The sequence below is a fragment of the Budorcas taxicolor genome, chromosome 22 (genome assembly GCF_023091745.1).
Source record: "Budorcas taxicolor isolate Tak-1 chromosome 22, Takin1.1, whole genome shotgun sequence".
Taxonomy (NCBI): Eukaryota; Metazoa; Chordata; class Mammalia; order Artiodactyla; family Bovidae; genus Budorcas; species Budorcas taxicolor.
The window spans coordinates 61745003-61765687 of NC_068931.1; the positions used below are offsets into that span (position 1 = coordinate 61745003).

Sequence of the window (20685 nt, forward strand, 5' to 3'; positions counted from 1 at the left end):
AGGCAGAACTGTGGCTGCCATGCTGGCCGCTTTTCCGTGGGTCAGAAAGCAGAACGGAGCTCATGCTGGGTCTGACTCGGCAATCCTTTCCTCTTTTCCTGAGAGTGTGATATGGAATATTAGAGAAGGTGTAGGCTTCCTTTACCACATTAGGAGAGGTCCCTTCTATGCCTAGTTTGCTAAGAGTTTTTCTCACGTGCATCAGATTTTCTGTTATAGGCTTTTTCTGCATCAGTTGAGGCGATCGTATTTTTCCCTGTCTTGGTCTGTTGAGATAATCAATTGTATCGATTTTAGAATGTTGAATCCACCGTGCCTTTTCAGGATGAGTTTCAGTGTGGTCGTGAGGTATTACCTTTTTTATATTCTGCTGGGCTCACTCTTCTGCTAATTTGTTGATTACGTCTGTATTCACAGTAATTTTTTTCTTGTGGTGTCTGATTTTGATATCAGGGTGATGCTGGCCTCACCTCATAAACTGAGTTGAGAGGAGTATTTTGTCTTCAGGATTCCACAGTCTTCTGGAAGAGTTTCTATAGCCTTGATATTATTTCTTCCTAAATTTTTGCTAGTATTTGCCAATGAATTCCACCTGGGCCTGGAGTTTTCTTTGGTTTATAACTAAATGTATGATTTCTTTAATATAGGATTATCTCTTTCTTCTTGAATGAACTTTAGTAATTTATGTCTGTCAAAGAATTTGTCCATTTTCATCTAGTTTTCAAATTTATTGGCCATAATGTACCATTGTCCTCCTCTTCCCGTCTGTAGGGTGTATAGTAACGCCTCCCCTCTCCTTCCTCTCTGTAGGGTCTGTAATAACGCCTCCCCCTCTCCCTCCTGTCTGTAGGGTCTGTAGTGACGCCTCCCCTCTCCCTCCTGTCTCATTTGCCGTTTCTCTTTCTATCCTGATCAGATCGGCTTCAGGTCTCTGTTTTATCGATATTCTCAAAGAACCAGCTTTTGGTTTCATTGAATTTTTTTGTTGTTATCTTTCTGTTTTCTATTTCATTGACTTCCGCTCTTAGTTTTATTATTTTCTGCTTGTTTGGATTTATTGTGCTTGTAAATTTCTAGCTTCTTAAGGAATAATTTTGGGTCACTGATTTGAGCTTAGGGTATTAATAGTCTAAGCATTTAGAGCTATAAATTTCCTCCTAACCAATTTTCCCAGTGTGGTTGGAGAACATACTTTGAATCACTTGAATCTTTTAAAATTATTAAGGCATTTTCTGGCCCAAAACGTGGTTTATTGTGGTATATATTTTGTGTGCATTTGGAAAAAATCAGGTAGGCTGTCGTTTAGATCGGGTAGGCTGTCGTTTAGATCGGGTTTGTTGAAAATGTTTTTCAAGTCTTGACTGTGCTCACTGATTTCCTGTCTGCCTTTCTGTCAGCGCCTGAGAGACTGTGATTATCTGGGTCAAGGTCAAGATTACAAGGCCAAGGTGGACCCTGTTCATTACAGCTTGTCTGTTTCTCCTTGTGGTTCTCTCAGTTTTTGCTTCATGTACTTCAGAGCTCTGTTATTAAGTGCAGAAACATTTAGCATGTTAGTTTTGTGGTGAACTGACCCTTTAATCATTATAAAGTAACTATTTCTGTAATATTCTTCATGCTGAAATATATTTGGTCTGATATTAATGTAGCTGCTCTGGCTTCCTTTTGTTTACTGTAGCATAGTATAGTTGACCCTTCAACTACATCGGAATATGAGGCACCAACCAACCATCAGAAATCCATGCATCACTTTACAGTTAGCCCTTTCCATCCAAGGTTCCACATTTGCAGAGATTGTATAGGACTATAGTAGTATTAGAGGGAAAAAAAAGTTAACATATAAGGGACCCATGCAGTTTAAACCTGTGTTGTTTAGGGGGCCACTGTATATCATTTCGAATCTTTTTTGCTTTTAACCTATTTGTCTCTTTATGTTTAAAGTATATTTCTTATTAGCAGCATATGGTTAAGTCTTGCTTTTTAATATAATCTGAACCTTTTTGGGTAGTGCCTAGACCATTTTTACACTTAATGAAATGCTGATGTGCTTAGGTTTACACCTGCCAGTTCAATAACATCTGTCTTCTGTTGCCTCATCTGTTCTTGATTCTCCTTTCCTTCGTTCCTTTGGGTCATTTCCTATTCCTTGTTATCTCTTGGGTTTGCGCTCACTGGTTCCACTCTGTGTGTGTGTGGCTTGCTTCGGGTCTGCAGTGAACCTTGCCCTTGTTCATTGCAGCCCACCCTCTCACATGCGGGGTGAGAGGCTTACGCTGTGTGCTTGCTCCCCCCTCCTCGTCTCTGTGCCATCGCCGTCACGGTCTGCCTCTGCTTCCGTTACCAACCCCAGGACACGTTATTATAGTTGTTACTTTAAACAGTTATTTCCCAAAGTATTTCTCCACCTCAGTACTGTCGGCATTTTGAGCCAGATAATTATTGTTGTTGGAGAGCAGGGGAGGGATGGGGTGTCCTGTGCACTGCAGAATATTTAGCAGCACCTCAGCCGCTACCCCCGGGATGCCAATATCACCCCCATCCCAGTCATTATCAGCAAAGACAACTCTGGGGGCAGAAGGTCCCCTGTTGAACCACTGTTTCTTTTGTTTTTCGGCTGCACTGTGCAGCGTGTGGGATCCTGCTTCCCCCATGAGGGGTCAAGCCTGTGCCCCCAGTAGTGGAGGCGTCAAGTCTTAACCATGGACTGCCAGGGAAGTCCCGAGAAGCACCGTCCTAATGTGATATTTAAAATAAGAAAAAGGAAGCGTTTCTCTGTACTCGCCTGTGGGTCATTTCCGATGTGCTTCCTTCGTTTGTGTGGAACCAGATCTCCATCTGGCGGGCCATTCTCTTCTGCTCCACGTATTTCCAATTTCTTGCAGTGCCGTCTTTTGTATGTGCATCTGAAAATGTCCATTTTGCACCTTCACCTTCGGAAGCTGTTCTCACTGGTTTAGGAAGCAAGGGTGACAATCTCCGTGTCAGTCTTGAAGACGCTGCTGCTCCGTCTTTGGCCTTGTTTTGGACGAGAGCCCTGCTATCTCTGCTCCTTGGTTCCCTTGCAGGATACGCTTTCCCTCTGCCCCCCAGTTCAGTTCAGTCGCTCAGTCGTGTCTGACTCTTTGCAACCCTATCGCTTGCAGCATGCCAGGCCTCCCTGTCCATCACCAACTCCCGGAGTTCACTCAGACTCACGTCCATCAAGTCAGTGATGCCATCCAGCCATCTCATCCTCTGTCGTCCCCTTCTCCTGCCCCTAATCTGTCCCAACATCAGAGTCTTTTCCAATGAGTCAACTCTTCGCATGAGGTGGCCAAAGTACTGGAGTTTCAGCTTTAGCATCATTCCTTCCAAAGAAATCCCCGGGTTGATCTCCTTCAGAATGGACTGGTTGGATCTCCTTGCAGTCCAAGGGACTCTCAGCAGTCTCCTCCAACACCACAGTTCAAAAGCATCAATTCTTCAGAGCTCAGCTTTCTTCACAGTCAACTCTCACATCCATACATGACCACAGGAAAAACCATAGCCTTGACTAGATGGACCTTTGTTGGCAAAGTAATGTCTCTGCTTTTGAATATGCTATCTAGGTTGGTCATAACTTTCCTTCCAAGGAGTAAGCATCTTTTTAATTTCATGGCTGCAATCACCATCTGCAGTGATTTTGGAGCCCAGAAAAATGAAGTCAGCCACTGTTTCCACTGTTTGCCCATCTATTTCCCATGAAGTGATGGGACCAGATGCCCTGATCTTCATTTTCTGAATGTTGAGCTTTAAGCCAACTTTTTCACTCTCCTCTTTCACTTTCATCAAGAGGCTTTTTAGCTCCTCTTCACTTTCTGCCATAAGGGTGGTGTCATCTGCATATCTGAGGTTATTGATATTTCTCCCGGCAAGCTATATTCCAGCTTGTGCTTCCTCCAGCCCAGCATTTCTCATGATGTACTCTACATGTAAGCTAAATAAGCAGGGTGACATTATACAGCCTTGACATACTCCTTTTCCTATTTGGAACCAGTCTGTTGTTCCATGTCCAGTTCTAACTGTTGCTTCCTGACCTGCATACAGATTTCTCAAGAGGCAGGTTAGGTGCTCTGGTATTCCCATCTCTTTCAGAATTTTCCACAGTTGATTGTGATCCACAGAGTCAAAGGCTTTGGCACAGTCAATAAAGCAGAAATAGATGTTTTTCTGGAACTCTCTTGCTTTTTCCATGATCCAGCGGATGTTGGCAATTTGATCTCTGGTTCCTCTGCCTTTTCTAAAACCAGCTTGAACACCAGGGAGTTCACGGTTCACATATTACTGAAGCCTGGCTTGGAGAATTTTGAGCATTACTTTACTAGCATGTGAGATGAGTGCAATTGTGTGGTAGTTTGAGCATTCTTTGGCATTGCCTTTCTTTGGGATTTCAATGAAAACTGACCTTTTCCAGTCCTGTGGCCACTGCTGAGTTTTCCAAATTTGCTGGCATATTGAGTGCAGCACTTTCACAGCGTCATCTTTCAGGATTTGAAACAGCTCAACTAGAATTCCATCACCTCCACTAGCTTTGTTTGTAGTGATGCTTTCTAAGGCCCACTTCACATTCCAGGATGTCTGGCTCTAGGTGAGTGATCACACCATCATGATTATCTGGGTCGTGAAGATCTTTTTTGTACAGTTCTTCCATGTATTCTTGCCACCTCTTCTTAATATCTTCTGCTTCTGTTAGGTCCATACCATTTCTGTCCTTTATTGAGCCCATCTTTGCATGAAATGTTCCCTTGGTATCTCTAATTTTCTTGAAGAGATCTCTAGTCTTTCCCATTCTGTTGTTTTCCTCTATTTCTTTGCATTGATTACTGAGGAAGGCTTTCTTAGCTCTTCTTGCTATTCTTTGGAACTCTGCATTCAGATGCTTATATCTTTCCTTTTCTCCTTTGCTTTTCGCTTCTCTCCTTTTCACAGCTATTTGTAAGGCCTCCCCAGACAGCCATTTTGCTTTTTTGCATTTCTTTTCATGGGGATGGTCTTCATCCCTGTCTCCTGTACAATGTCATGAACCTCATTCCATAGTTCGTCAGGCACTCTTATCTATCAGATCTAGGCCCTTAAATCTATTTCTCACTTCCACTGTATAATCATAAGGGATTTGATTGAGGTCATACCTGAATGGTCTAGTGGTTTTCCCTGCTTTCTTTAATTTGAGTCTGAATTTGGCAATAAGGAGTTCATGATCTGAGCCACAGTCAGCTCCTGGTCTTGTTTTTGTTGACTGTATAGAGCTTCTCCATCTTTGGCTGCAAAGAATATAATCAATCTGATTTTGGTGTTGACCATCTGGTGATGTCCATGTGTAGAGTCTTCTGTTGTGTTGTTGGAAGAGGGTGTTTGCTATGAGCAGTGCGTTCTCTTGGCAAAACTCTATTAGTCTTTGCCCTGCTTCATTCTGCATTCCAAGGCCAAATTTTCCTGTTACTCCAGGTGTTTCTTGACTTCCTACTTTTGCATTCCAGTCCCCTATAATGAAAAGGACATCTTTTGGGGGTGTTAGTTCTAAAAGGTCTTGTAGGTCTTTATACAACCGTTCAGCTTCTTCAGCATTACTGGTTGGGGCATGGACTTGGATAACTGTGATATTGAATGGTTTGCCTTGGAAACAAACAGAGATCATTCTGTCATTTCTGAGATTGCATCCAAGTACTGCATTTTGGACTCTTTTATTGACCATGATGGCTACTCTATTTCTTAGGGATTCCTGCCCGCAGTAGTAGATATAATGGTGATCTGAGTAAAATTCACCCATTCCAGTCCATTTTAGTTCGCTGATTCCTAGAATGTCAACGTTCATTCTTGCCATCTCCTATTTGATCACTTCCAATTTTCCTTGACTCATGGACCTGACATTCCAGGTTCCTATGCAATATTGCTCTTTACAGCATCGGATCTTGCTTCTATCACCAGTCACATCCACAACTGGGTGTGGTTTTTGCTTTGGCTCCATCTCCTCATTCTTTCTGGAGTTATTTCTCCACTGATCTCCAGTAGCATATTGGGCACCTACCGACCTGGGGAGTTCCTCTTTCAGTGTCCTATCATTTTGCCTTTTCATATTGTTCATGGCGTTCTCAAGGCAAGAATACTGAAGTGGTTTGCCATTCCCTTCTCCAGTGGACCACATTGTGTCAGACCTCTCCACCATGCCCGTCCGTCTTGGCTGGCCCCACAGGGCATGGCTTAGTTTCATTGGGTTAGACAAGGCTGTGTTCCGTGTGATTAGATTGACTAAATTTCTGTGAGTATGGTTTCAGCGTGTCTACCCTCTGGTGCCTTCTCGCAACACCTACCGTCTTACTTGGGTTTCTCTTACCTTGGACATGGGGTATCTCTTCACGGCTGCTCCAGCAAAGCGCAGCTGCTGCTCCTTACCTTGGACGAGGGGTATCTCCTCACCGCCGCCCCTCCTGACCTTGAATGTGGAGTGGCTCCTCTCGGCCCTCCTGCGCCTGCGCAGCCACCGCTCCTTGGACATGGGGTTGCTCCTCTGGGCCACCGCCCCTCACGGCCCTGAGATTTCTGGGAACTAAGGAAGTGGCTCTTAGACTTCCCCCACCCCTGCCTTTATCCCTGCTTTTCAGCAATTTGATTTTGATTTGCCTCAGTTAAGCTTTTTCTACTTGCTTTTGCTTGCTGTTCATTGAGCTTCTTGTATCTGTAAGTTTGTCATTTTCATCAGATTTGAAATATCTTTATTAATTCTTCAAAACATTTTTCTGCCTGTCTCTCTTCTTTTCTGAAGACTCCAGTTCCTTGTGTGTTAGGCTGCCTGAAGTCATCTCCCCACTTATTAATGGCCTGGCTTTTTGTTTCTCCCCCAGGCGTTTGTCCGTTTTAGAGAGTGTATGGGACACAGGTGCCCTCCATGGAAGCAGTCTGAGCGGAGAGACTGCAGGTCTCCGGAGCACCTGTGCAGCTCGTTTCCCGCCAGCGTACACGTTTCCTTTACTTGCCCAGTGTTTCAGTTGTGACTGTTTTTGCTCCTTGTGGAAGTTTTCCTTAATGTTTTGTGAAAGAATGTGGACATACGCATGCATTATCTGGTGTCATTCCCCATGCCTCTTACAGTCTTTCAGTGCTATTTAAAAATGAAATCCTCAGAAGAAGAGAGTGGGGGAAAGCCATGGAGCATAATATGTGCTCACCATTTTTCTTCACTCACAGAAGTTAGTTGGTGTAAATGAGCCAGGGTAGTTCTGCTTTGTCGTTCAGTCACCAAGTCAGGCCCAGCTCTTTGCCGCATCATGGACTGCAGCACACCAGGCTCCTCCTCTTCATTTTCCAGAGTTTGCTCAGATTCCTGCCCATTGAGTTGGTGATGCTATCTAACCATCTCATCCTCTGACACCTGCTTCTCCATCTGCCTGCAATCTTTCCCAGCATCAGGGTCTTTTCTAATCAGTTGGCTCTTCATATCAAGTAGCCAAAGTATTACCTGTTCTTAATCTACTCAGAGTCACGAAGGAGGAGACAAGACTGGACTAAGCAGATGGGAGAGGAACCACAGTTGGGTTGGGCGTGGAGAGGAAAAGATGAGCTGGCTCTGCACAGGGCGTTTTGCCTTGCAGGTTGTGTGTGGCAGCCCTGTCGGTGAATAACTTCCGCGACAACCGGGAGGCCCTGTACGGTGTGTTTGACGGGGACCGCAACGTGGAGGTGCCCAACCTGCTGCAGTGCACCATGAGCGACATCCTGGCAGAGGAGCTGCAGAAGTCGAGGAGCGGGGAGGAGTGCATGGTGAACACGTTCCTCGTCATGCAGAGGTAGCGCTTCCGGCCCGGCGGCGGGCCTCGTCCCTGCTCCCGGTCACACTGTCAAAGGCCAGGGGTGAAGTCATTCTGCCCATGTTGTGTGTGTGTGTGTGTGTCTGTGTGTGTGTCTGTGTGTTTCTGTGTGTCTGTGTGTGTGTCTGTGTTTCCGTGTGTGTGTCTATGTGTGTGTGTGTGTCTGTGTGTGTGTGTGTTTCTGTGTCTGTGTGTCTGTGTGTGTGTGTCTGTTTCTCTGTGTCTGTGTGTTTGTGTGTGTACCTGTGTGTCTGTGTGTGTATCTATATCTGTGTGTGTGTCTGTGTGTGTCTGTGTCTGTGTCTGTCTGTGTGTCTGTGTGTCTGTCTGTGTGTTTCTTCGTGTGTGTCTGTGTGTTTGTGTCTGTGTGTGCGTGTGTCTGTTTCTGTGTGTCTGTGTGTGTGTGTGTCTGTAGGTGTGTCTGTGTGTTTGTGTGTGTCTGTGTGTGTTTGTGTCTGTGTATATTTGTGTCTGTGTGTGTGTGTCTGTATGTCTGTGTGTGTGTCTCTGTGTATCTGTGTCTGTGTGTGTCTGTGTCTGTGTTTGTGTGCGTGTGTCTGTTTGTGTGTGTGTTTGTGTGTATCTGTGTATATTTATGTCTGTGTGTGTGTCTGTATGTCTGTGTGTGTGTCTCTGTGTATCTGTGTGTCTGTGTTTGTGTGTGTGTCTGTATCTGTGTCTGTGTCTGTGTCTGTGTCTGTGTTTGTGTGTGTGTGTCTGTGTGTGTTTCTGTGTGTCTGTGTGTGTGTCTGTGTGTTTCTGTGTGTCTGTGTGTGTTTCCGTGTGTGTCTGTGTGTTTGTGTGTGTGTCTGTTTCTGTGTGTCTGTGTGTTTGTGTGTGTGTCTGTGTGTTTCTGTGTCTGTGTGTGCGTTTGTGTGTGTCTGTGTGTGTGTGTGTATCTGTGTGTGTGTCTGTGTGTGTATCTATATCTATGTGTGTGTCTGTGTGTGTCTGTGTCTGTGTGTCTGTGTGTTTCTTTGTGTGTGTGTGTGTGTGTGTGTTTGTGTCTGTGTGCGTGTCTGTGTGTGTGTGTCTGTGTGTCTGTGTGTTTGTGTGTGTGTCTGTGTGTTTGTGTGTGTCTGTGTGTGTGTCTCTGTGTGTGTCTGTGTATCTGTGTGTGTGTCTGTGTGTGTATCTATATCTATGTGTGTGTCTGTGTCTGTGTCTGTGTGTCTGTGTGTTTCTTTGTGTGTGTCTGTGTGTCTATGTTTGTGTCTGTGTGTGCGTGTGTCTGTTTCTGTGTGTGTCTGTGTGTGTGTGTCTGTGTGTGTGTGTCTGTATGTGTGTGTGTGTGTGTCTGTGTGTTTGTGTGTCTGTGTGTATATTTATGTCTGTGTGTGTGTCTGTATGTCTGTGTGTGTCTCTGTGTATCTGTGTGTCTGTGTTTGTGTGTGTGTCTGTATGTATCTGTGTCTGTGTGTGTGTCTGTGTGTGTCTGTGTCTGTGTGTGTGTTTGTGTCTGTGTGTGTTTCTGTGTGTCTGTGTGTTTCTGTGTGTCTGTGTGTGTTTCCGTGTGTGTCTGTGTGTTTGTGTGTGTGTGTGTCTGTTTCTGTGTGTCTGTGTGTTTGTGTGTGTCTCTGTGTGTTTCTGTGTCTGTGTGTGCGTTTGTGTGTGTCTGTGTGTGTGTTTGTGTGTGTATCTGTGTGTGTCTGTGTGTGTATATCTATGTGTGTGTCTGTGTGTGTCTGTGTCTGTGTGTCTGTGTGTTTCTTTGTGTGTGTGTGTTTGTGTCTGTGTGTGCGTGTGTGTGTGTGTCTGTATGTGTGTCTGTGTGTGCGTGTGTGTGTCTGTGTGTGTTTGTGTGTGTCTGTGTATCTGTGTGTGTGTGTGTCTGTGTGTGTATCTATATCTATGTGTGTGTCTGTGTGTGTCTGTGTCTGTGTGTCTGTGTGTGTTTCTTTGTGTGTGTCTGTGTGTCTGTGTGTCTGTGTCTGTGTGTGCGTGTGTCTGTTTCTGTGTGTCTCTGTGTGTGTGTGTCTGTGTGTGTCTGTATGTGTGTCTGTGTTTGTGTGTGTGTCTGTGTGTGTGTCTGTGTATCTATATCTGTGTGTGTGTCTGTGTGTGTCTGTGTTTGTGTGTGTGTTTGTGCGCATGCATCTGCTCAGTTGTGTCCAACTCTTTGCAGCTCCATGGACTGCACAGCCCACCAGGCTCCTCTGTCCATAGGATGTTCCAGCAAAAAGACTGAAGTGGGTTACCATTTCCTTTTCCAGGGGATCTTCCCAACCCAGGGATCAAACCCACGTCTCTTGCATCTTCTGCACTGGCAGGCAGGTTCTTTACCACTGAGCCACCTGGGAAGCCCTGTTCAAGACACTGTTACGAGAAGAATCATAGGCTTTTCCCTAGAGATTCTGGTCACCGTGGAAGTTGTAGAATGTTGTTTCTAACTCTGAGGGCTGAATGTCATAAGCATTCCCACGTTCAAAGCGTTGCTTGCTCTTTGTCACTTTAAAGGCTTTGTAGGTTGTGAAGGACGTGCCTGTTGGTGTTGTACTTACTGCAGACACTTGACCCTGTGGGACCAGGACGCAGAGACTGCTTCAAGGCCACAGGAACAGTGACGATCTTTTCTGCTTCTCTTCTTTCTCTCTCCCTTGATAATCTGCCAGGGGAAATATCTTTGCAGCAGGGCTACAAAAAGTGTCCGCTGAGGAATGCTGCCCCAGAGAAGCCTTGACAGCTCCCCCAGGCACGAGGACTCCTGAAGAGCTCAGTAGGCGCGGCCCAGTGAGGTTCTTCACCACAGCTCACCTCGGTGGGCGTGTGCAGTTAATAATCAATGCTGATAGCAGCTAATATTTACTGAGCCCTTAATACATACCAGTCATTACTCTAAATGCCTTAATGCCGAGAGGCAGAAGACAGGGACGTCTGTCTCTACATCTGTCTCCTCTTCTGCTTTGACCACCATCTTATTTCAGAAAAAAGCAAACACATATTATACACACACACCACACACACACACCCTTCACACAGCCCAAACAGGCCTGCTTTTTACAGACCCCAAGCACTGGGTCAGCGTTAAGAACTTGAGACTCTCAAGCCCTGGTCACTGGCTGCACTTCTCCCAGATGCAGCCCGAGTCTGGCTTGGCTGGAGGAGCCACGGCCTCTGACACCAGGGAAGCCGTGCTGCCCTGGTGGAGCCTGGAGCCGATGGCCTAGACGTGCCCAAGCTGGGGTCCAGAGACCCCCGCCGCGTCGCTTCCCGCCTCGTTTTCCCTGTGGGTCAGCAGGGTATGGGGCGTGTGCGATGCACGCGGTCCTTGCAACAAGCCTGTGTCCTCTCTGCCGACGTCTGATGCCGCAATCTGGCCGCCCTTGCTCCCGTCTATGGTGCCCCTGGCCTGACCTTCAGGGTCTGCCCTTGTGAACAGCAGGGTCTGTCCGTCTGGACCTTCCTGCTCCTCTTGTGCCCAGGTCAGTCTGGAGGCTCCGCCAGCCTCGGGCCTTGCCACTGGAGGTCTGAGCACCTTTTGATTGCCAACACTTGCAGGTGCCTTGTGTATTCAGTGCATGAGGGACTAATGGTGAGCAGGAGCACTTTGGAGCTCGTGCTCAGACGGTCTTTCCTGTAAACATTGGAGGATGGACCTCATTCGTCCGGAGAGTCGTAGTGTGCAGGACAAGAACGTGAACGGCGTGGTGTGTGAAGGCTCCTGCCCGCAAGCCGCCTGTGAGGGGCGCGATCGGCCGCTCTGACGCGTCGTGGGGGGGGGTCACACCTGCTCCTGTGCGCTGGGTCCCCCCCTCCCCTCTCGGGAGCAGAGGGTGAGGGAGACGGGGCCACCCCCGCTGGCTTTGGCCGCACTGAAACGGGCGCCGCAGGCCACACCAAGCCGGGTAAGGGCTCCTCGTCCCTCAGCGGCCCCTCGGGCTTTCTGTGGCGGGGCGGCCCCGCACAGCTGGGAGCAGGCCCTGCGTGTGTGCCCGTGTGAGCGCCCAGTGTCGCGGGCTCCCCTGAGCCCGGCGGGCCCTGCTTTGGTGAAGGCGCCGAGTGGAGCCCCGAGCTCTGCTTCGCTGTCCCGTGCGGCCGTCTGGCAGCGGTGTAGTCTCTCAGCCCCGTCTCTGTACTCCAGGAAGCTGGGCACAGCTGGGCAGAAGCTTGGAGGTGCTGCCGTCCTTTGTCACATCAGGCACGACCCTGTGGACCCAGGAGGACCCTTCACCCTGACCTCCGCCAACGTGGGCAAGTGCCAGACGGTGCTGTGCCGGGGCGGCGAGCCGCTGCCCCTCTCCAGGGCGTATGCCGTGAGCTGCGAGGAGGAGCTACAGAGAGTCAAGCGGCACAAGGCCGTCATCACCGAGGTGAGGGCCGGCTGCCTCAGGTTGGGCGGGGCTGGGAGGAGGCTGCGGGACCGGCCGGGCAGCAGCTCGCTCGGCGTCCTGTAGACGCCAGAGCTGATCCGAGACGACAGGTCCGAATCCACAGTGTCACAGAGCAGACTGCGGGTGACAAGTCTGAGTCAGGATACGTGCAGAATACAGGACAGGGCCCAGGGGCCCCTCCGCGTCGGGGCCGGGCAGTCTTCCTGGCTGTTCCTCAGGGCGCCCGCAGTGGGGCTCAGGCCCTGCATAGGGCCGGGCAGTCACCCTGTCCCATCCTTGGGGCGCCAGCAGAGGCCTCAGGCCTGGTGGCCTCTCTGCATCAGGCTGGGTGGTCACCCCATCTTATCCTTGGGGCACCCACACGGGGCTCAGGCCCAGCAGCCTCTCTGTGTCAGGCTGGGTGGTCACCCCGTCCCCTTCTCAGGGCGCCCACTGGGGACTCAGGCCCGGCGGCCTCTCCACGTCGGGCCAGGTGGTCATTCTAGCTGTGTCTCAGGGCACCCGCAGTGGGGCTCAGGCTCGGTGGCCTCTCCGCGTCAGGGCGGGTGGTCACCCCATCCCTTCCTCAGGGCGCCCGCAGGGGGCTCAGGCCTGGTGCCCTCTCCACATCAGAGCCGGATGGTCATCCTGTCTTTTCCTCAGGGCGCCCGCAGAGGGCTCAGGCCCGCAGAGGTCACACTGCCTGCCCTCCTCTCCTGGCTCTGAGCCCTGCAGGCTGTCACCTTTCAACCTCGGCGCCTCGGCTTCCTCCTGGGTAAAGTGGGCGTGGTGAGGCATCTGTCTGGCCTCCCAAGGCCAGTGTACGTATCAGTGTAAATTAACTAGTTGTTACTTCAGTCCATGCCTCCTGCTGCATGCAAATAAGGCGGTGAGTGGTTCTCAACCAGGGGCCATTCCCCCATCAACACCACGGACACTTGGTAATGTCAGAGGACATTTTTGTTGTCACAGCTGGGGTGGAGAGTGCGTGCTTTTGGCACGTAGCCAGTAGAAGCCAGTGTGTGTGCGCGTGTGTGTCAGTCGCTCAGTCTTGTCTGACTGTTTGCGACTCTACGGGCTGTAGCCCGCCAGGCTCCTCTGTCTCTGGGATTCTCCAGGAGTGGGTTGCCATTTCCTTCTCCAGTAGATCTTCCCGACCCAGGGATCAAACCCTGGTCTCCTCCCTCATTGCCAGCAGATTCTTTACCGTCTGAGCCACCAGGGATGCCCAGGTAGAAGCCGGGGATGCTGCTGAGCATCCCACGGTGCCGGGCGGCCCCTCTGAGCATCCCACGGTGCCGGGTGGCCCCTCTGAGCCTCCACAGTGCAGGGCGGCCCCACAGCACAGTCTTTGGCCCGGAAGGTCCAAGTGCCGCTGCTGAGAAAGGCCGTCGGGCTGTGGCACAGAAGGCTGCTTGCGGCACAGCCTCCAGAACGGGCTGGAAGAGCTGGACTCTGTTCACACGTTCACCCTGCAGTGTGGGTCACCTCTGTGTGCCTGAAACGGATAGGTGCTGTCGACGTGATTCCCTTGTCTGCCCACAGGAGGTGTCCAGTCTCGCTTGTCAGTAAAGCCCGAGGAGCCGTGTGACGTCCAGGTGGACAATGGTGGAGGTCTGCAGTCAGTAGAGAGAGACTGACTCCAGGAAGGCTCGCCCAGGGCCGTGAGGAAGACAACTCAGGATCTACCGTGGGAGTCTGGGAAAGGAGTCTTCCTCTCGATTCCAGTCCCCTTCCTGTTCTAAGAGCAGAGAGGACTGAAGTGGACACTAGACACCATGTAGGGAGCGAAGAGTCTCAGATGGGATTGAGTTTAGTTATTAACTGTGTATTGAGTCCTGTGCTCAACAGCACATGGTGCAGAGATTAACCATTTCTGCAGAAGAACTTGAAGAATCAAGAACCAAGCAGTTATACCAGGGCTCCTCGCTTCAGCCGCAGAGTAAAAGCTTTTTACTGGCAAACGGTCTGAAACTTTGGTTCATGGTTCAGACGGTGGGAACCCAGCTGGACTGAAGCGGGAGGCATCACCGTCTCCATTTGCTGCCAGGAAAGTCAGCTCAGGAATTATTGAAGCCGCCTTTCTCCTTGAATAAGTGTCTGCCTCTCCAAACACTTCACTTCTCCCTACCAAGTCTCACTGGGATTTCCCCAGCAATTTGTTTCAGCCTCCTTCAGTTTAAAACTCTGCCCACTTCTGGACCTTCCCACACCTGCTGGTTGCTGAGCTGTGGGCAGTGGTCTGAGATGAGGGCCATCACTCCGAATGGCACCTGCCTGGGAGGGTCTGCTGCCCACCGCCCCCCCCCCCCCCCCCCCCCCCCCGCCCCCGGGTAGCTCAGCAGGCCCTTCCCCTGGACCCCTGTGCGTTCCCAGAGATGCTGATCAGCCTGTGTTGCTGACTCAGCCAGATGACGGTGTGCTTTGGAACGGACAGGTCCCAGCACAGGGAAGGCATGAAGCGCTTTCCACGTGTCCCTCCTGCTCCCTGCTGTCCCCAGGCTTCTGCCCCAGGTTCTGATGACAGGTGGCCGGGAGCCCCTCACAGGAGGCGGACAGGCCTGCAGGGCAGGCAGGCCCCGGAGCTTCCCCCAGGCAGGAGCCCCGCCCCCAACTCTCGGTGGTAACGTCTGCTTGGCAACCCCTCTCTTTCCAGGACGGCAAAGTGAACGGAGTGACTGAGTCCACGCGCATCCTGGGCTACACCTTCCTGCACCCCAGCGTGGTGCCCCGCCCGCACGTGCAGTCCGTGGCCTTGAGCCCGCAGGACGAGTTCTTCATCCTGGGCAGCAAGGGGCTGTGGGACAGCCTGTCTGTGGAGGAGGCTGTGGGTGCCGTCCGCAGCGTGCCTGACGCGCTGGCCGCCGCCAAGAAGCTCTGCACCCTGGCGCAGAGCTACGGCTGCCGCGAGAGCGTGAGTGCAGTGGTCGTGCAGCTCAGCGTTCCCGAGGACAGCTTCTGCTGCTGTGAGCTGGCTGCCTTGCCGCCGCCCAGCCCCAGCGTCTTCGCGCCCGCCACCGGCGTGGCTGTCCGGGAGCGGCTGGCCGACGGGCTGGGCGCGCCCTCCTCCAGCAGCGGGCTGACCTCTGAGATGAGCAGCGAGCTGTCCACGTCGGAGATGAGCAGCGAGGTGGGCTCCACGGCCTCGGACGAGCCGCCGCCACCGGGCGTGCTGGTCGAGGGCAGCCCCGCTGGCCCCGGCGAGCCCCGCTGTGCGCTGCACCCCGGGGGCGCGCCTGGCGCCTTCCAGCGGCAGCTGTCCAGCGCCACCTTCTCCAGCGCCTTCTCGGACAACGGGCTGGACAGCGACGATGAGGAGCCCATCGAGGGCGTGTTCAGCAACGGCAGCCGCGTGGAGGTGGCGGTGGACATCCACTGCGGCCGCGCCAGGGATGGGGAGCTCCGGCGGCCGCCCGCACCCGGCCCGCCGCCCGAGCCCAACGACGAGGGCGCGGGCACCGCCGAGGACGAGCCGGGCGCGGCGCGGCGCGCGGACGGGGCCGCGGGGACCATGGGGCGCCGGCGGGGAAACGGCTCCGTGGCCCCCCAGGAGCGCAGCCACAATGTGATTGAGGTGGCCGCCGACGCGCCGCTGCGCAGGCCGGGCGGGTACTTTGCGGCCCCGGCACAGCCGGACCCAGACGACCAGCTCATCATCCCCCCGGAGCTGGAAGAGGAGGTGAAGGAAATGATGAAGCAGCGGCCGCCCGCGCCGCCGCGCCCGGGCCCCGCGGAGCCGGCGGACTGCCGCTGCGACACGCCGCTCTGACGGCCCGGGGCCCGCAGACCCGGCCGCCGCCGGCCGCAGGCGCCCCTTCTGCTGGCTGTTTAAAAAAAACAATAATTACCACTTTTCTTCAAGTGATGCTCTACCCATATGATTTCAGTTTGTTAACCTCTTCCCCTAACGTATCAGATGTGTAAAGACGAAAAGCAAAAGGTTTAATATATTACAGAGAAACCGTTGGCGGTAATGTAATGTTTTTTAAATGGCTTTCTTGTTCTCTCTGTGTGGAAGGCAAGGCAGGTTGCCAGGGCTGAATGACTTAGTAAGATTGCGATTCTGTGTTTCTCTCTGGGGAGGCGTTTTCTTGTTTTCTGCTGTTCTGGGTCCCTCGCTTTGTCCTGAAGACGGTAGGCGTCTGTAGAGAAGGGAGACTGACTCCTAGGAGTTGCTCACTCTGCCGGGTGACTGAGGTCACTGGGAGTCACTAATTTTCTCTGAGAGAACCGTTGATTGAGAAATGTCTATTGTGAATAGCTCCATGTTGTATAGTGACGCTTCAGAAGTGGTGTAGCTCTGGCGTGAGGGACACAGGCTGAACGGCTGGCTCCCCTCCGGCCCCACACCCACACGGTCCCGCGTGGTGCGCCTGAGCCCTGCGGGGGCACTGCCTTCAGATGAGTGGCCCTGAGCCGCTGGAGGGCCTGCCCCCGGGGCCGCTGCCCCTCCCCCCCGTCCCCGCCCAGCCCCTTTCGCAGACACTTCCACCCGTGTTCTTACTGCTGCCACGCCAGCACGCGTGTGCGACAGTCAGAGCCTTTACATGCCGAGAGGCGCATTAAAGCGAGACGCACAAGCGCACGTGCCATAATAAATACGCAATTTACGAGTCCTGGGCCCATCTGCTTTTGTCCGGGAAGCCAGGTGTGTCTAACAGATGATCGCGCCCGGCTTGGGTTTGGAATGAGCTTTGGGGTTATCCGGTGCTTCCGTCTTTGATTTTTTTCTTTTGAAGAGAAAATAACTAAACAAGTTAAACTACCTTGAATGAAGGTAGTGAAATCCACCCTATAGTTAACAATATGTGTAGCTGGTTTACAGCGTTTCTATTTCTGGTTGTTACTGTGTAGAGTAGATATTAAAAGGGGGATAAGGTTGCATAGAGGAGATCCCAGGAAAATCCCACAAAGCCAAGTTTGTTTCCCTTTCTCTCGGGCCCCTCAATCATGTGAACCAGTTAATCTTTTTTTTTTTTAATTGGATATAGTTGTTCTTTTTTATATTGGAGTGTAGCTGATTAACGGTGCACATACAAAGGGAAAATCCAGAGCCGACTGCTGCACTCCCCACCCCTCGCAGGAGCAGTGAGTGTGCCGTGGGGCCCTCTGGGGGTCCCGCGCCCCTGCTGGCTGCCTGGCCCCACTTACAAATGGCACCGTCCCACTCTGCATCTGAGACCCGTGTGTGGGAGATGCTCTGGGTCTCCGCCGTGTCTCAAGTGGACCAGCTTTTCAGGTAGAGTGGTTTCCCTTCTTTAGGTCTGCCCTCCAGAGGGGCACCTGGCAGGTTCAGTGACAGGACGCAGCAACTAGTCTCTCTTGTAGGCTCCGCAACGGGCTGTCCACCGTCCACCCCTCTCTGGGCAGCCAGAGGAGTGGGCCGCTCCTTGTCTTGGTGATGTCCGCTCTTCACTCCGTGGTGGGCTCCTTGTGCACTGTGCAAACCACTGAGGCAGTGGAAGGACTGAGCTCATCTCGGCCCCGTCAGCGTGGCTTCCCAGGGGGTGCTCATGGTTAAGGGCCCACCTGCCACGCAGGAGACATGGAGACCTGGGCTCCATCCCTGGGTCGGGAAAACCCCCTGGAAGAGGACATGGCAACCCATGCCAGCGTTCTAACCTGGAGGATCCCATGGACAGAGGAGTCTGGCGGGCCACAGCCCATGGGTCACAAAGAGTCGGACATGCCTGAAGCGGGTCGACTTGGCACACGTGCAGCCCCACGAGGGATCAGTGACCAAGAGTGGAACCCAGGCAGGGCTCCGCTCTAAGCCCGGAGCAAGGCCGGGTTGGAACCCTGCACCCCGCCCGCTCACCAGCGCCCGCCGGTCTTCCCACTGCTCCGGGCGGATCTGAGCGGACCTGGGAGGCTCAGCGTTCTCACCTCGTGCCTCAGTCCCTCCGGAAGTTCCAGGCACGCTCTGACTCCTGGGTGTGGCACCCACTGCGGGCGGCCTCGTCGGTCGCCTTGTGTGGCCCCCGCCCCAGACCGTGTGGACCCCATCCTCCCACAGCTCACCCCCAGAGAAGCCCGCTTCCACCCTGAGCAGGGCCAGCAGAGGCAGCGTGACCTGGGGGTCCCCGGAGGGGACCTCTGCGGCTGACGGGGCAGCGGCGCGGGCGTGGCTGGTTCCCCAAGACCTGCAGCTCAGGGCACGCTTGCTTCTAGTTCATTACCCCAGCAAGTCCCACTGTCCACTCACCCCCCGTAAGGGCCCCTGGAGACGAAGGACAAGACTTTGCCCTTGGGGAGTGCGGGGCCAATAGTGAGTGAGTGAAGGAGGCCGGTGGACGCAGGGCTCCTGCTCGGCCTCCTTGCTCTTCCCCGGAGCCACCTGAGGGGCCTTCACTGCGGCCCACTGAGGTGAAAGTGAAGTCGCTCAGCTGTGTCCGACTGCAACCCCATGGACTGAAAGCCCCCAGGCTCCTTCCTCATCCATGGATTCCCCAGGCAAGAGCACTGGAGTGAGTTGCCATGACTTCCTCCAGGGGATCGTCCCGACACAGGGATCGAACCCAGGTCTCCTGCGTTGCAGGCGGATTCAGTACCCCTGAGCCACCAGGGCAGCTCACCGAGGTAGCATCTAATGTACCGTATGTAGAGGTGCTCATAAAGCTGGAAAGCGTTTCGTATTTGGAGATTCCCCAAAGCCACGGGATCTGCAGGGTGAGTGTGAGGGACACGGGCTCCCCCTGCCCCCCCAACTCCCTCCTTCCTCCGGGAAGGCCAGAGGATTGGGAAGGGTCGCGGAGCTCCAGCGAGGCCGGGGCCTTGCTGACACACTCAGGGCCTTGCTGACCCCGGCAGTTGCGGGTGGGGGCTCAGCTCCAGGCTGCCCCGGGTGTGCCCGCCATGGCTTCCCGGAGGGCCCCGGGTGCCCTAACACCCAACCGTCTGACCCGGGATGGGGCCATGGTGTCCCCTAGGGCACAGGGGCCCTGCTGCCCAGCCCATCAGACCTGGCTTCTCTCGATGGCTTTGTCACAGCGCCACCTGCTGGTGAGAGGAGATCTGGGTGGAAACGGCCTCGGCTCCCTTTCTCCACCTTTCACTCTTCAGGGAGAAACAGCTTCGGTCACTCCTGGACCTGAGACAGAAAGCACTCCCAAGCACCATCGGGCAGTCAGAGAAGCCACGCTGAGCCGCGTTACTGTTCCCCCGGGGTTCTGCTCTGTAAGGTGGAGCGGCTGTGGGTCCTGTGAGGGCACTGTTTTCTTCTGGGAAACCAACAGGAACCATGGCATTGACCTGGGCGACAGGAAGTCAGTCTCCAGCGTCCGTCTAATCCTCTGTTCCTCACAGTGGAGAACGGGCTTCCCTGGTGGCTCAGCGGGTAAAGAATCCGCCTGCAACGCAGGAGACCTGGGTTCGATCCCTGGGTTGGGAAGATCCCCTGCAGACGGGAGCGATACCCACTCGAGTATTCTGGCCTGGAGAATCCCATGGACTGTACAGTCCATGAGGTTGCAAAGAGTCAGACACGACTGAGCGACTTTCATAGAGAAAAATAAAAACAGCAATACACTTTGGGTCTATTAGGACTGTACCTGGGAGTCAGCTCATTGCTGACGCTACCCAGTAGGGAGATAAAGAACAATTCCCATGCAAACCTCATCAGGAGACATTTTGGATCCCCACGGACCTGTCAGGAAATAGAATTTTTGTAAACCTGAGGGTTATGGTATCTGCCCTCCCTACCTCCCCATGGTCAAACCAGGTAATTTGTAGACAGACAGTAGCATCTTATGTAAGTGGAAGTGTTGTCTTATTGTAAATGAACACCTAAGGGTGATCAGAGAAAACATAATTGGGGACACGGCAAAAATGCTTTTTTAAATTAAAATCTCCTAGAGAGAAAACAAAAAACTCCTAGAGAAACATCTGTTGGAACTGTTACAGGAGGGAGGGATGAAGTAATGGTACAAAAAGGCAGATTTTTCTCATTCCTTGCCACTGAATTTCATTTTATTTCAATTTATCCCCCAAAAGGCATTTGGGGCCAATGAGTCTACACTTGCCTCATCTCACTGTTGCTGTTGACCTGTCGTGAGCTGACTCCTACCACCGCAGAGTCGGAATATGGCTCTAAAGGTTGTCCCACCATCCCAGCCTTACCAAAACTGCAGCCAAGTTCAGACTTAGCTTGGCAAATCCACTGCCCTGATCAGTAACAAAGTAGGAGCTCCAGCTAGCAGACAAAGCTCTGGGCGATTACAGGAAGTGCCGCGGACCACCCGGTGCTCAGCCCCGGGGCCCCCACCTACGGCCCACAAATGGGGCACTGGGGTGCCCAGGCGGCCGTCTGACGCCCTGCAGTTGTCTCAGCCAGTTGAGGGTGATGTCGGGCCCTGCGTGTTGCGCACTGCCTTCCAGAGGACTGAAGCTGAACCTTCGACGGCAGAAGCAGAACGGGGGCCTAGGGGGCCACGGGCGGCGCTCCGTCCCCCGCCGTGCGGCCGCGTAGGAAGCCACACTCCCTGCGTTAAGGACACAAGACACAAGCGCTACTTTTGTTGGGTTCCAGATCCTCATTCTTTCGTTTTCTGCTCGAT

The 20685-nt window shown here is 52.7% G+C and overlaps 1 protein-coding gene across 1 annotated transcript in view; it reads left to right on the forward strand.

The window, feature by feature from the left end:
* The window catches only part of PHLPP1 (PH domain and leucine rich repeat protein phosphatase 1), a 280055-nt gene extending 263959 nt beyond the window's left edge, over window positions 1-16096 (forward strand). The window contains exons 15-17 of the mRNA XM_052660391.1: window positions 7605-7799; window positions 11902-12130; window positions 14787-16096. Coding sequence (XP_052516351.1) covers window positions 7605-7799; window positions 11902-12130; window positions 14787-15899 — 1537 coding nt within the window. The 3' untranslated portion in view covers window positions 15900-16096. The remainder of the gene's footprint in view (window positions 1-7604; window positions 7800-11901; window positions 12131-14786) is intronic.
* The last annotated feature ends 4589 nt before the right edge of the window (window positions 16097-20685 follow it).